A 15,392-nucleotide genomic window follows, 5' to 3' on the forward strand; every position below is an offset into this window, starting at 1 on the left:
ATAAGATTTTAGTTCATAAAATTTATTCAAATTTTTCCAGCAATTCTGTCAATCATTTTTTTAATAAAAGCAATTTGTATACCATTTTTGGTTGAAAAGCCGGCGCCACCGTACCAACCGATCCAATCCCAACAAGCGTTGGCATTATATACATAACCATTGGTCGGTGTCAAATGTATGGTCAGATCAGAGTAGGTTTGAGGGAACAAAATCAGTAAATTGTTGTTATCGGCCCATCGGTCATAACCAGCATTTTTAATAAATTTGTCACCAATTTGTGAATAAGATTGAAGGCATCCGTGAAACACCACATGAAGTCTACATTTATGACCATCGGTACAGGTTTTTGGCACATATAGGTATCCCTTTGTGTCTAATCCATTAGCTAATGGATTTGATATAAATTCTGACTGATCTAYTTCTATGAAACTACCGGTCCTATTAGTATCTTTTCTTGGTTTAATATCACCGTATATTTGCTTAAGTATGGCACCGGCACCATCATAACCACAGTTACTGACATACGGACTGGCACTGACATCACAATCATTATTGCCGGCGCTGTCAAAGTCGGTGGGAAAGGTATGCGAAGCCACTAAATCTTGTTTATATTGAATATTATCGACCGGAATGAAGTCACTTTCGGTAACATAATATTTATATAACTGATTCATCACTGAAGTACTAACTGTCACATCTTTAGTGCCAGAAATCATCATCACTTTATGATTCAATAGGTTTGACTTATCATCAATAGATTGACCACTTCTGAGTCTAGTCTTCTGAACGGATAATGAAACCAACGGTACGTTCAAAAACATACAAAACGCATACATAGTCTCACCGCCGCAATCATATGGACCGCCCGCTACAATACCGGCGCCTTTTATAATTGAACTGAAGGCCACTTGAAATTGGACAGCAAAGAAAGCACCCGATGATAGACCCGATACCGATGTTTCATTAATATCAATATTATATTTTGCTAATGACTTCAATAAATAATAATAAAATTTTTTTTAGTGAAACAAATTTAAATAAGAATCAAAATATTATTAATAAAAAACATATATAAATAAATTAATATTTTTACCACAAAAGCTTCGTGAATATGACAAAAAAATAATAGAAATATTAGAAATAAGATTTTCATTATATTAAAAAGTAATTATAAATAATTTATAAATTAAACAGTTTCTAAACTTTATAATAAAAATTGATATAGTTTTTAAAATAAAAAAAAAATTCTGCAAATAAAAAAAACTATAATATTTCCAAATGAGATATTCAAACACTATTTACGGTAGGTTATTATGATTTTCAAATATTGTTTAGAAATTATAATTATGATAAACTGTATCAATAAATATATTAAAAAATTTAACCAATACTTCAGTACAGTATTATAATATCGATTCTGTAATATAAAAAATAAGTTATAAACAAACCTCTTATAGATTGTGATTAATTTATATATAAATTAAAACTTATCGCAGGTATGTTCGTCTATTGAAAAATATAAAAATTGATTATCAACTGCAGTCTAGATAATTTATAAATTAGTATATATTATAAACAACTTGAATGTTAGAAAAAAAGTACCTAGATTGTATTATCGTGTTCATAAAAAAAATTATGCTTTTCTTGTAAACAATTAAAAATTTTTTTAATTATTAAATATAATATACTGTACTAATTAAACATTAAAATGTATGTTAACATAATACTGTATATCGATTGAAGCAGGTATTCTTTGCGTTTCAAAAATAATGATATTTTACTTTGTTTTTGTGAGTTCTATGTAGTGATTAAAATTTTAATTTTTTAAAAATTGAATACTTACATTATTGTATTTTAATTGTTATTAAACATTTAGAATAAAGTTATTAATAAAGCCGTTACATATCTTAATGTCACATGACACCATTTTCACATATGCTCAAAAATACCTATATCGTTGCTTAATTAATGCAATAATGGAGGCTAAAAATATTAGTAAGGCTTCTTATGGAAGACTAAATGTAAGCATTAATTTGACAAATAAAAAATGATGGAAAGAAGTAGAGGTTAATGTAAAAGACAGAAAATAGTCAGAAAAACTACCTAATTTTAATACTAAAATTTTGAAGGATTTAATGAAGTTATATCCAGACTTTTGATGATAAAATATGAGATAGATATTGGGTATTGATTTATGAACCATTATAAGACACTTGGACTTAATTCGCTGAAGATATGTGCCATTAATTTAAGTACTAAATAATTTCACTTCTTAATTATAGGCCACTTAAGTGAAAATATACCAAAAAGTTTTATACAATTGAATTATAATAAATTTATAGGATTTATTAAAACCATTGATGAATCATTATATTCACCATATATTGCTTTGTCAGATTATATTTTATTTGAATAAATAAAACAATTCTATGATAGTGAAAAAATTGAAAATCTGGAAGGAGTCAGTCTTTTTCGGTTCAAAATCAGATGAAATGGTTTACCGAAAATAATCAAAATTTGGTCAGTTATTAAAGAGATGTTATAGATTTAAATGACAATTTTACAATTTATTAAATTTCATTAACTTTTTTAATAAAATGAATTTAAACACTTTTATTTTACGCGCAAAGAATACCTGTTCCGATTAATATTAATAAATTACAACAAATTTAAGCGAAATTTGAAAATTAAATATTTTTCATTTATTATTTTCAGGGATACAATATTATTTGTAATATTTAATCGATACTTTATTTTAAAAATTAAAATATTATTTATATCAAGAGTTTGATCACAAATAAAATAATGTAAAAATATTATAATAAACAATTGAAAGATGTTTATTAAATACAAATTAATGTAATAAAATAAAATAATAATTGATGTCTAAATAGTTATGATATTTTTAATTTTGAGCATTTCATTGATATTATATATAAAATATAATTGAGTTCAGCAATCAATTTGAACAATAGTTTGCAATTATTGGACACAACAACAACCAGACAGACAATCAATCAAAACAATGTCAACAATTGTTTGGCTTTGTCGCAGTTCCAGCCAATTGTGTTAAAATGATTGTCCACACTATTAATGTATAATCTCAGACAATATTTGGCCCATTCTTCCACATCGAAACCGGTGTACAAATATAGTCGCCAATGGTTTGAATAGTTGTGATACCAAACACACATTTCTGACAAATACATGAGTGAAAGTAAATGATTATCACTGAAGATATTGTTTGTCAATAAAGATTCAGATGATGTCATCGGCACCATCTCTGCGCCGGAATTAACTTCAAATGGTTGTCTTTGGCTAAGAAACTGACGAAACCATTGGATACCATCGATAAGATACTGAAGTAGTTTATGTCGCGTTTCTTCATCGCGTAGGTCACTGTTATCTTCGACAACAACCGTGTTGTCCACAAACTTAATTCCGGCGTTCAGTTTGCTATTACAGAAGGCATACAAAAGGGCCGCTTTTCGCCACAGAAGACATTCACAAATGTCAATACCGAGTAATGTCTTGACCGCAGTGTAATCGGTAACCCCTAAACCAACACATTTAGTATTGTCTTGAAACGGCCGATCACTCGACAATTGTTGATCGCAGTGGCCATTGGTGTCCAATTCATCACACAGTTGTCCGATTCCGTCCAACAAATAGATGATTGAGTTCATGACTGCCTCCGAGTTTTTAGTCTTAAACTCGTCGTTCGTGATCACCATTTCCTGATCCCATGTAATGGACAGAACAGTTCGGGCGTATCGCTCAATAGTGTCTACCAATTGGCGTTCATTTTCTTGACTTTGTCCATCGCCACCGTCGCCGATACGGCTATGATTGCAGTCCAGACGCAAGACATTTAACTCGCGGACCAAGTCGTCCATTAGCGGCGTTAATGTTTGTCAGCCACTGATGACTACCAATACTTCTGCAAAATTCTTGTCATACAATGTCCACTGAAAATCACCGTAAATATCATGTGATCACCGATTAATTGGTCACTAATTGTCAAATCATTGTTAATATCATATATTTTTAATAACACTTATTGATTGTATTACATGTGAATCATTCAAACACAACGTTACGACTAAATAGAGGGTCTAATAATGGGGTTAACTTGTAATGTGTGTCTAATGTGTGATTAGCACGTGATGTACGCGTGTATGTGATATACAGTATGTTATTGACTGATAATAAAGTGTGGGGTTCTCTGTTCTATGAGATTATAACATTGTTTGCGTATAATATTGATATATTAGGTTAATATTTAGTTATTAATACTAAASTATAAAACTACAGTTATTTAGTGTTTTTATGTTTGCTTTAATATTATCATTTGATATTAACTATTCATAATATTAATAATTATAATAATATTAATAATAATAATWATTATTATTATCCTTTATTACAATATTATAAATTGAATTAAATGATTATAAGTGTATTGTTTAATATAAATGTGTTAAACTGTATGTACAATGTGTGCCATCTATAGTACATTTATTGATTGACAAAACATTGTGTTATTGAATACAATGTTTACAGTGTTTATCGGTTTTGGTAAACATTGTTAGCATTTATTTTCACAATTAGTTTCAATTGAATATCACGTCATTGACGACACGAGACCACAATCGGGACAATTGGTGACCACTAAGTGTTTGGTCGAAAATGAATGTATTGTTGGTTACAAAAACTGCGGCCAAAGCGTGTTTCCAGCGATCATCCAAACAGCTGATTGTTGGTTCAAAGCACGCGCTAAATGCGACCGCAAAATGGACACCAATTGATAACCATCGGTGGACACAATCGGCTTTTGTTGAATTTAACAGATTATATACCACAATGACTGTCGACCGACTTGACCATCGATGGACACCCATTGCCTGCGTACGCAATGCGCCGGTTGTCGATTCAATGTCACGCCGATTGGCTCACAAGTTGCCGATGACCTATGATTTTGTTAGGGAACGGATACTATTGGTCTTGAAATTGTACGATAAAGTAGATCCCGAAAAGCTTACACTTGACTCACACTTCTATAAAGACTTGGGTCTCGACAGCTTAGATCACGTGGAGGTCATTATGGCCATCGAAGATGAGTTTCATTTTGAAATTCCCGATTCAGACGCCGAAAGACTAATGACTCCGAAGGATATACTGAAGTATATCACTGATAAAGAGGAGGCGTATGAAGGCTTGCAAAAGGATGACCACAACGAACATCATTAGAAACAATTAAAAAACATTTTTAATTTTAGACAACGTTTGATAGTTTAGATTATCACTAATTGAGTTATAATTTATTACTATTTTTATTATCTTTTTCAGGTCAGCAGTGGTCATACAATCAAAAAACAATATTTAAAAAAATTTATATAAATATTTAATAGTTATAACTCATGTTTTTTTCTAAAAACCTTAATTAATATCATTTTAAAATTAACGTAATATTCATCCATTATTTTGGTTGTCATTATATTATAGATAATGCAATGAAAATATAATATTTAGTTTTGTTTGTTAATTAAAACCCTATTTGGTTTGTAAGTCAATTATAGAATTTAATTGATTAAAATTATATGATTTAACTATTTTTGTTTTTTTTAATATAATATAGTCTTAAATTGGGATAAAAATACTGTGAAAAATAATTATAATGAAACTAACAATTGTTATTATTATTATTTTAATATAAAACAATTGTATTTAATTTGTAAAATTAGTTATTACTAAATAAAAAATGTTTTTATAATTATTGTGTAGTTTATTAATATAACAAAATGTTATAAACTTTAAATATTTAACAAAATTGAAAACATTTGTGAATAATGTTATGATTTAGACGTACTTTATGTTTACTAATGTTATGAAAGCGTATAATATTTGAAAGTGTTTTATGATTTTAATTGTATTTACACTTAATTTGTCTAATAATTACCGATCGGGTCATTGACTGGTGACCAGACTAACGGCACTGATGGCCGACACACCAAAGGACGACAAATTCAACATCGATTGGAGTCAATTCCCGATACCGGCAAATGTTAATTGGGATGAATTGTACAATGAATTGACCAAAAATCCCGAAAAGWTAGAATCAATGGTCAAAGAGTATATGTCTTCAGACAAACAATGGTTGGACAGAAAACAAGAGATTCTTCAGATTAAGAAACAACAACAAGAAGAAGCAAAACAACTCATTGATGAAATCGAGAAAAACAATGAAGAGTTTGACCGTTTGTACGAAGAATTGCAAAAACCAAATATCAGTACAAAGTATTTGTCATTGTTTTTGTTGAATCAATTGATTATTAGTTTATAATTAAATGTATTGTACTTTTGTTTACTACAATTAGGACGACAACAATCACCGAAACCATCTATTATGACGACGAATATACCTATTATTCGGAACCCATTCAACGGGTCATCGATATCGACGAATTGCGCGAACGAATGGCCAAATTGGAGGCCAACAAAGTTGACACAACCGGTAATAGTGTTGTTGTGGTTAACGAGGAAATCAAAAATTCATGTCAAACACAAACAGAAGACAAACAGAATGTCAATCAATTGGATACTAATGACAAAAACATTGATAATAATACAGACGACGAAAACTTAGATTTGTCGGTCATATATGAGGGAACCTCTGGTGTTAAAACTGATACGAAACCGATTACTACACAGTTATTTGAGCGCAAGTAGGGTCTCATTTGATTACTTTAACGTATTTTTTTTAAATGTTAACTAATTGTCAATTATTTGTTTCAATTGTCAACAGAACACCAAAAGTTGGTGTCAAAGTGTTTGCCGCCAGTAATGGTATATTGACCTATAGCTGGAAGCCGGCAAAGGTGTCAAAGATATTGAATCACTGCAGTGTTTCGGTTAATTTCGACGACCGATCGGTAGTCGGCGGCAGCTATTTGTTCAACAAATTGATTGCTTACTCRACCCCTTCTGATAGTATTCTTCCGGTTGGCGAAAGAGTTATCGGTAAGTKTTAACTATATATATATATATATATACATTATATATTATTTATTTTATTTTATAAAGCATATCTCGATGACAATGGCCAACGAGAATTTTACTCGGGAATCGTTGCCGAACCGGCAAAAAATACCAATCATTTTCGATATTTAATTTTCTTTGATAAACAAGATTGTCGTTATGTTAGACGTGAAGAAATATTTCATATTTACGACAGAGTGTCCGGTATTTAATTTGATTGAAACTATTGACTTAAATTGTTTGTTAAAAATACAATTTTATAATTTATTTTAGCCGACAATATATTTTCTGAAAACGAGAAAGCAATGAATCCATCGGTGAAAGAATATTGTGATTTTTTAGTGAATTATATTAAGAAATATCCCGAACGACCAATGGTTCGGCTCCAGAAAGGAGACGAAAGAATTAAAGTTCGATTTGACAACCGATGGTAGTCTTAAATACGATTAAATAATATTGTTATTTGATTTAATGATTATTTGGTTTCGATTTTTTCAGGGAAAGTGTTAATGTTTTAGAAATCGATGCGAGTCTAGCACTCATACACTTTCATAAGTTGCCCAAACCTTATAAAGAATGGATATATCGCGGATCAATAAAACTGTACGACATCTACAAAGAATGTCAGATAATGAAAACTAATGTCAAACATCGTGGTATGAGATCAACAACAAGAAGTACTCGAAACAGAGATCACTCATCTTTCGTTGAATGGGAGGGAGAGAGAGAAGAAGAGAAAGAAAATGAAGAAACAAAGGATCAGATGGAAGGAGACGACGATATTCAGGTGATTCCTACAGACATTGCTACCAGAAAACGAAAGAATTTAAAACAAACCGCTAGAAAGTCAACAGCGAAACCCAGTGGTACTATATTGGATCCAATGAGACTCATTGACAATGAATTGTTCAACATATCTGAAGTATCTGTGGAACAGTTACCTGACTTGTCTCGTGTTAAGCCCCGAGAATATTTTGAACACTCCTGTTCTCCTGATTGTATAAATGGTAAACAAATATATTAATTATCGGCTAATTCTTGTTTAACAATAATTGATTTATATTAACTTTATAGCATCGGTTGAATCCGACAGTTTCTACGATCAAAATCCGTTTTATATACCAATTGTTTGCGGCTATCGTCGGGAATTATTGCGGACAAATGACAAATTATTGCGTGTTGTCTATCGAACGCCTTGCGGTCTTCGACTCCGTAACACAAATGAATTGTTTAATTACTTATTGCAAACCGAATCAGTTTTGGACATCGATTTGTTTACATTTGCTAAAGGATTTGCATTGTTTCGAAAGTCTAATTCACTTAAAGCTTATTTTCACATTAAAGATATTACTAACGGTTTGGAACCGATGCCCATCTCATGTGTTAATACTGTCGATCAGACAGATCTGGGGAATGTCGTCTATAGTGCCAAACGATTCCCTCATTCGGATGTTTATTCATTTAAACCTGTTTTAGATCCAGAATTCTTGTCCTGTTGCGACTGTACCGACAATTGTCTCAACAGTGATCGGTGTTCATGTCAACAGTTGACACTGGAGGCCAGTGATGCTGTGAGAATGGTATGGTATTTGATATATTAGGAAAAGCATGTCTTATTGAAGTTTATTATTAATGTTTTTTAAAGAGTAAATTCCAATATTTTGGTTATGAATTCAAACGACTCAATGACTTTATAATGACCGGACTGTTTGAGTGCAACCAAAGGTGTTCCTGTAATCAGCGCTGTCCTAATCGAGTGATTCAGAAGGGCATCAAATGTCGTCTTCAGCTTTTTAAGACATTGAAGAAGGGTTGGGGGGTTAGAGTATTACATGACGTTCCTAAAGGTATTTGTTTGCTTAGCATTGAATGAATTGTTTTTTAATATTATGTATTTTAGGGACATTTTTGTGCACATATTCGGCTCAGATTCTCAACGAAGAAGCGGCTGATAAGGAGGGCAAGACATTTGGTGACGAATACTTAGCTGATTTGGATTACATTGATGTCTGCGAGAACCAGAAAGAAGGTTATGAGAGTGACGTTGATTTAAGCGATGAAGACTATCGGGATTCATCTGATGATAATTTTGATAGCAATTACAATGATGACGAAGATAAAGATTACAAGTATTCCCGTAACGATGAGTTGGGATTTACCACAAGAGAGTTATCGACAGGTGAAGGACTGGATTTTTATATACAATTTATATATAATGTGTACGTTTAGGTCGTCGCCGTCAAGACGACAGATCAAGAGGTCGATACTCAATACGTGAAGATTTCTATAAAGAAGACTTCTGTTATTCATTGGACGCAAAAAGAAAGGGAAATATTGGTCGATATTTGAACCACTCGTGCGAACCGAACTGTTTTGTACAAAACGTTTTTGTTGATACCCATGATTTACGTTTTCCATGGGTTTCATTTTTTGCCAAAAAGTAAGCTATCGGTCCTCTCTCTCTCTCTCTCTCTCTCTCTCTCTCTCTCTCTCTCTCTCTCTCTCTCTTTCTTTCTTTCTTTCTTTCTCGATATATATATATATAATAAATATAATTAATTTATAGGGATATAGTGGCGTATGAAGAACTCACTTGGGATTACAATTATGAGATCGGCTCTATTGAGGGCCGAAAAATGTATTGCTATTGTGGTGCCGCCCGATGCAAGAAACGGCTTTTATAAGATATCTAAATACATAAATTTATTTATTTTTATTACATAATTAAATAAAATTAAATATAGATTTTGAATAATGATTATAACTGTATATTCTTAGTTATCAGTAATTTAAATAAATTTTTATAGTATTTAAATAATTAAACAACAATAATATTGTAATTTAATGTAAAAAATTTCAATATTGTAAATTTTTTATCTTTATAATTCAATATTTACCTTTAAATTCAATAAAAATATACTATTTATAAAATATAATAAAATATTTTTATTAGTTATTGAAATTAATATCAATCGTTTTAACATTTTAATCTATATATATATATTGTATATTTAAAATATATACTAAACTATATTTTCAATGTTTTAGTTATCGTGTGACAGATGACACAAACTATTTAATAAAATTAAAAATGATATCTAAAAATCTAAAATATTAATACAAAATATAATTGTAGTGATTTAGAGTTAACAATTGATTCACACTTATATTAAGACTCGGGTTTCGATAGCTTATATGACATGGAGGTCATTGAAGATGAGTTTCATTTCGAAATTACCGATTCGGACGCCAAACGGTTGATTACTCCGAAGGATATACTTTTGTGAGATAATGATTATAACTGTATATAATATTCATAGTTATCGGTAATTTAAATAATTTTTTATAGTATTTAAATAACTAAAGCAACAATAATATTTGTAATTTAATAAAAGATAATTTTAATATTGTAAACATTTTTCCTATGATTATAGATTTGGACGAAAACGTCTATAAACTCTAAGGGCATATATTAAACTTTTGATAATCTATTTAAAAATTATATTTAACTTAAATAATTTTGCCAATGTTTCAATATTATAATAGTAATTTTTAATAGTAAACAGTTAATTATAATAATTTTCAAATGTTAAAGTATTGCAACAATTAGTTAAATTAACTTTTTTCTTGAATAAAGTTTAATATATAATCTGTATATAACTCTAAACAGTGATCTTTAAAATAAATATTTTTCACATTTATTCCATATTTGCCTTAAAATTCAATAAAAAGTATACAATTATTTGCTATTATATATATTTATTTCAATACAAATTTTATGTATTTTTGATTATAGATTAAAACCTAAACATATATAAGAGTACATAAAAGTTATAGAAAACGGTATGAAAAATGATTGTGAATTACTCGATAGTAGCTTTAAAAGTATACCGCAAAACCTATTTGTAAATATTATTTAAACTAAATAGGGTTGGTTGAATACAATACTATTAAAACACTTTCGACTTAAATAAATATATTGATAAAATCAATTACAAATTTTATTAATATCCATATAAAATAAGTTAATCTATTTATATAAATTAAAAATGTCTGATTTATTCATAATTAATAAATAGTTAAATTGGTAAAAATTAGTTAATAATTAATATTGATATTTTTAAAACATTTTTAAGAAAACTAGTCACTAATAATATGGTAAGTTTTAAAACTAGTAATCTTTTTAAATAAAAAACTAATATAATTGAATTTTTATATATCGATAATGTATTTAATGTATTTTAAATGCATTTTACACTTTTAGAATAACTGCATTTTAGTCAACCCTAGTTATAAATAGTGTTGAGCGCAACACAAAAAAATGAATAAAATTATTATATTTGAATAGAGAAAACATTTGTTAGCAAACAATTGCTAAACCAGTATTGAAAGGGAACGCCAACGATGATGGCCGGGCTGTGACCACATTAAGTGTCACTAAATGTCTAATAATCTCAATTTATATGATACTAATATTGACTTAACTTATTTAACTAAAAGAGTACATTTGTGAGAAACACTGTAAAAAAATTTCTAGTGTCGGACTGAGGGTGACTACAACATCAAACTATCGGTGCTATTGAAAGGATAGAGAGAGAGAGAGAGAGAGAGAGAGAGAGAGAGAGAGAGAGAGAGAGAGATGGAATGATAGAGAGAGAGAGAGAGAGAGAGAGAGAGAGAGAGAGAGAGAGAGAGAGAGAGAGAGAGAGAGATGACTGTTGTTTGAGAATCTTATGACAAATATTGTTATACATGAAAAAAGTGTAGTTTTTTATTATTGTAAATACAATACAACAGATACTATACAATAATTGTATACTTTTTTAGTGAATGAATGGAAAAATAAGTGATTTGCCAAATGATTATTATTAGCCTTACAACACATACACACACATACAAAATAGCCACACATTTACAACAAAATGGTAATTGCGTTAAACATTTTTTTAAAGGCATATCAATGTAAACTTTGTGATTGTGTAAAATAGAAAAGTACAGTACTATGGGATAGTTAGCTTTGGGATGTGTACACACTTTTTTTTTTAAAAAGCAATACCGTACGTGAGCGGGCATTAAAGCAGTTAATGTTTGGAAAGTTGTATTTTTTACACAATGCATGGATCATACATATATACATGCATACATACATACAGGTATGGGTAAACCTAAATAAACACCATTGAAATTATGGCCCAAAATGTATTCAATTTGGTTGTGAAACCCTATGACTGAAAACAATATATACAATATTCATACTTCCACTGCATGTGTGGTATTTTATATACAATATAATATAATATACATGTAATACTATGACTATAACCAGTAGTAAATTTTAGTTGAATTGTATTCATTATAATGAAATAATAGTAATGTCATATTAGTTTAATTTTATATACTTTAAACACACACACAAAACGCATAAGATTTATATCTTAACTAAACTATTGACTGAACTGGTCATTGCATGTATAGATGTTATAAATGTATCTAAGTTTTAATATTGTTTGTTTATAATTTAGTTATTTTCAGATTTATACACATCCCTTGTACTTTTTTTTATATAATTATATAAATTGTATATTTTACTATATGTGTGGTATTTATCTTATTTTACTATCTTTTTAAATAAATAAAATAAAATTATTTTAGTTTTAAAATGTCAAAAAATAATGTTGTGTGTGTGTGTGTGTATTTTGTATAGAAATTATTATTTAAATGTTTAATATTGTTAATAAATATTATATATAATTTATTTGTGTCAAAATAATTAATGAACAAAAATTATGTGTTTCGTGTAATTATTTAATTGTCATGTTTTTTGGGTAAATAATGATTTTAATAAAAATTCAATATATTTTATTAAAAAAAAATATTAAATTTATATACATGTATTATATTTATTAGACACAATTTTTATTTTGACATAATTAAATAAAAATTAAAATTCAATCTTTTATTCTCAAAAACATTATATTATAATTAAATTTAAGTGATGTTTCATTTATTCTAACAACTATTTTATTTTTCATAAAAAGTATTGAAAATTTATTTTTATAATTAATAATAAATATAGGAAAATTGATTTATTAATTAGTTTATATAAAATTACATACATTATTTGTTTAAACAACTTAACTGATATAAGTTTATTATTTTTTTTGTTTATAATTAATTAATTAAAATAAATTTAAACACTTGAATTATTATCATTATAATTAGCTTATATTTTAAAAACTATAATATATTACAACATATAAATTATCATTTTTACTATAATATGAAAAATGAAGTGATTTTATAATTTATTAACTAAACACCGAAAGAGTAACACATAATTAATATATATTGCATTGTATTGTATAGCGCTTAACAACATTAGCTTCACTTGTTATTTGGTGACTATAATTGAAAAATATAAAAATCAATCAAACAGTGATGTTTGGTAGGGGACAGGTAACAAATAACCAGTCTTACTTATACATAGCATTTTGCTATATCACTGGTGGCTATATTGAAAACTTTAAAAATGAATTAATGGAAAGGCATACGTCGTTGGGTACATCCATAAGCTCGCTGTGACCACAAGTGTTAATATCGATTTTCATGCATATTTGCCGATTCATAAGCAACCCGACAGTACACACATATACATACATACATATCTACACCAATCGACCACACAGTGAGAGGTCTGTAAGGTAATGTCTGTGTGGCCGCTATACCACTACAAACGGGTACAGGTTATTTTGTATGATATACGAGATCCACAACTACCTGTGCTGCTGCTGCTGTGCTCAAGAGTTCAATCTAATAAGTTAATCACATTAATGTTGTTGGAGTTCACGGACAATCATCTAACTAATGAAGGGCCCATCTGTTGGTCAGTTAGATAGTCAGTGCCCGGGGATTCTTAAATGGCATACCTGTGCCTCACAGTCAGTGTTCGCGTTGATAGACCTCCCGTTGACCCACTGATTGAATGTCTGATAATTGCTTTTTTGCATCTTTTTGTGATTCACTTTATGTAATCACAAAACTATAAAAAGAGTTTCCAACAGTTTTTTTGTGGGTATATCTGTTGAGAACTGGAGAAAAACATTTCTTTGGAAATCACCTAAAAAAACAACAACAATATATGACTTACATTGTATATCATTTGTATTTTATTTTATGGAGAAATAGTTGTTTTTTAAAAATTCACAGTCAGTCTGTTTCCTTGTTGTCCACTCTCTATATGCATAAAAAACTTTATTTAAACCTTTAATAATAAAATAATAATTTAGTAATTATTTAGTCAAATTTTTTTCAATGACCAGTAATTAGTTGTAAATTTACTTTCAATATCACAGCTCATCAATTATTATTATACATGACATGACATGTGTGTGTCTATGTATGTGCGCTACATATATAAGTTTAATGATATATTTACACACATATACTGAATGAAAGCAATCCTTTCTTTTACGGTATACTATATGATTGTCCGTCCGGTCCCATGAGTTATGACCGGTTCACTGGAAATCATAAACATTTATTTATCTTTAATATATATATATAAATATACATATAGTATATACAAGTAGTAAATCTAATGTGGGAAAGTTGTTCCTCATTATTGCCGGTAATTATCGAAATGCCATTAAATGATATGTATTTTGTTTTTGAGTATATTTATACCTAACTGTTTGTGAACAAGACATTTGCAATTACCATAAATTGTATAGTAATTAATATTACAAACATTTTGTTCATTAAATGAATACCTAATTAGAAACTGTATTTTACAAAAATTATATCATTGGTTAACATATAATAAAATGCATTTTAATTTGTCATATCATTGCTACAAATTTTAAATGTATTTTCTTGTTGTTATTGATTTTTTTGCTAAATTTGTATTCAAGAATTACAATATATTCAATAAAAAGTTGATTTTTAAACTAGTTTTTAATTAAACAATTTTTTTATTTGAGATTCACTCACTAAAACCGATTCATCCAACCTCTGTATCGCTGATCAATCATTTCAATCATATTGCTTGTAATGTGCGATAATATGTGAGTAACCAAAACACATTGCAATGAAATATAAAAAAATAAAATAAACCAAAGCAAAGCAAAGCAAAAACAAATTTAACACTAAAAATTGCATTACATATGTATGGCTTAAAATTTAAATAAAATTAATTTTAATGCCACTTAGACTCAGGTGAAAGATTTAACACATGATATGTCATTCAAGTGTACGGATAAATATATTTTTAAGATGTTTTTTGTTAAGTATATGTTATAAATGTATTATAAATTTATATACAGTATATGCTATTCATGAGTGAAAAATGTTAGTGA

General features: G+C 28.7%; 4 protein-coding genes across 4 annotated transcripts; 2 read left to right on the forward strand and 2 right to left on the reverse strand.

Annotated features, from left to right (window-relative positions):
- Positions 1-24: 24 nt before the first annotated feature.
- LOC128958430 (uncharacterized) lies at positions 25-1,137 on the reverse strand. Its single transcript, XM_054304283.1, has 2 exons — positions 1,094-1,137; positions 25-992 (listed from the first exon to the last, which is right to left on the reverse strand). Exon 2 carries the CDS (start codon positions 834-836, stop codon positions 27-29), a length of 810 nt encoding a protein of 269 aa, XP_054160258.1. The 5' UTR covers positions 837-992; positions 1,094-1,137; the 3' UTR covers positions 25-26.
- A 1,760-nt stretch (positions 1,138-2,897) lies between these two features.
- On the reverse strand, positions 2,898-4,101 carry LOC128958996 (RAB7A-interacting MON1-CCZ1 complex subunit 1-like). The gene has a single exon (XM_054304966.1). It carries the CDS (start codon positions 3,894-3,896, stop codon positions 3,018-3,020), a length of 879 nt encoding a protein of 292 aa, XP_054160941.1. The 5' UTR covers positions 3,897-4,101; the 3' UTR covers positions 2,898-3,017.
- Positions 4,102-4,502: 401 nt separating this feature from the next.
- On the forward strand, positions 4,503-5,542 carry LOC128958997 (acyl carrier protein, mitochondrial-like). The gene has a single exon (XM_054304967.1). The coding sequence runs from the start codon at positions 4,690-4,692 to the stop codon at positions 5,248-5,250; it is 561 nt and encodes a 186-aa protein (XP_054160942.1). The 5' UTR covers positions 4,503-4,689; the 3' UTR covers positions 5,251-5,542.
- Positions 5,543-5,845: 303 nt separating this feature from the next.
- On the forward strand, positions 5,846-9,722 carry LOC128958995 (histone-lysine N-methyltransferase SETDB1-like). Its single transcript, XM_054304965.1, has 11 exons — positions 5,846-6,297; positions 6,378-6,725; positions 6,806-7,020; positions 7,084-7,242; positions 7,312-7,468; positions 7,537-8,045; positions 8,113-8,618; positions 8,684-8,885; positions 8,939-9,217; positions 9,268-9,478; positions 9,605-9,722. Exons 1-11 carry the CDS (start codon positions 5,999-6,001, stop codon positions 9,720-9,722), a joined length of 3,003 nt encoding a protein of 1,000 aa, XP_054160940.1. The 5' UTR covers positions 5,846-5,998.
- Positions 9,723-15,392: the final 5,670 nt, after the last annotated feature.

This window comes from Oppia nitens, unplaced genomic scaffold, assembly GCF_028296485.1.
Source record: "Oppia nitens isolate AA-2021 unplaced genomic scaffold, nextdenovo-longstitch-racon4-pilon3 scaffold3_pilon_pilon_pilon, whole genome shotgun sequence".
NCBI lineage: Eukaryota > Metazoa > Arthropoda > Arachnida > Sarcoptiformes > Oppiidae > Oppia > Oppia nitens.

Excerpts from the sequence above, each read along its gene's own strand:
- LOC128958997 (XM_054304967.1), top strand. The coding sequence starts at position 4,690 with ATGAATGTATTGTTGGTTACAAAAACTGCGGCCAAAGCGTGTTTCCAG.
- LOC128958996 (XM_054304966.1), bottom strand. The coding sequence starts at position 3,896 with ATGGACGACTTGGTCCGCGAGTTAAATGTCTTGCGTCTGGACTGCAAT.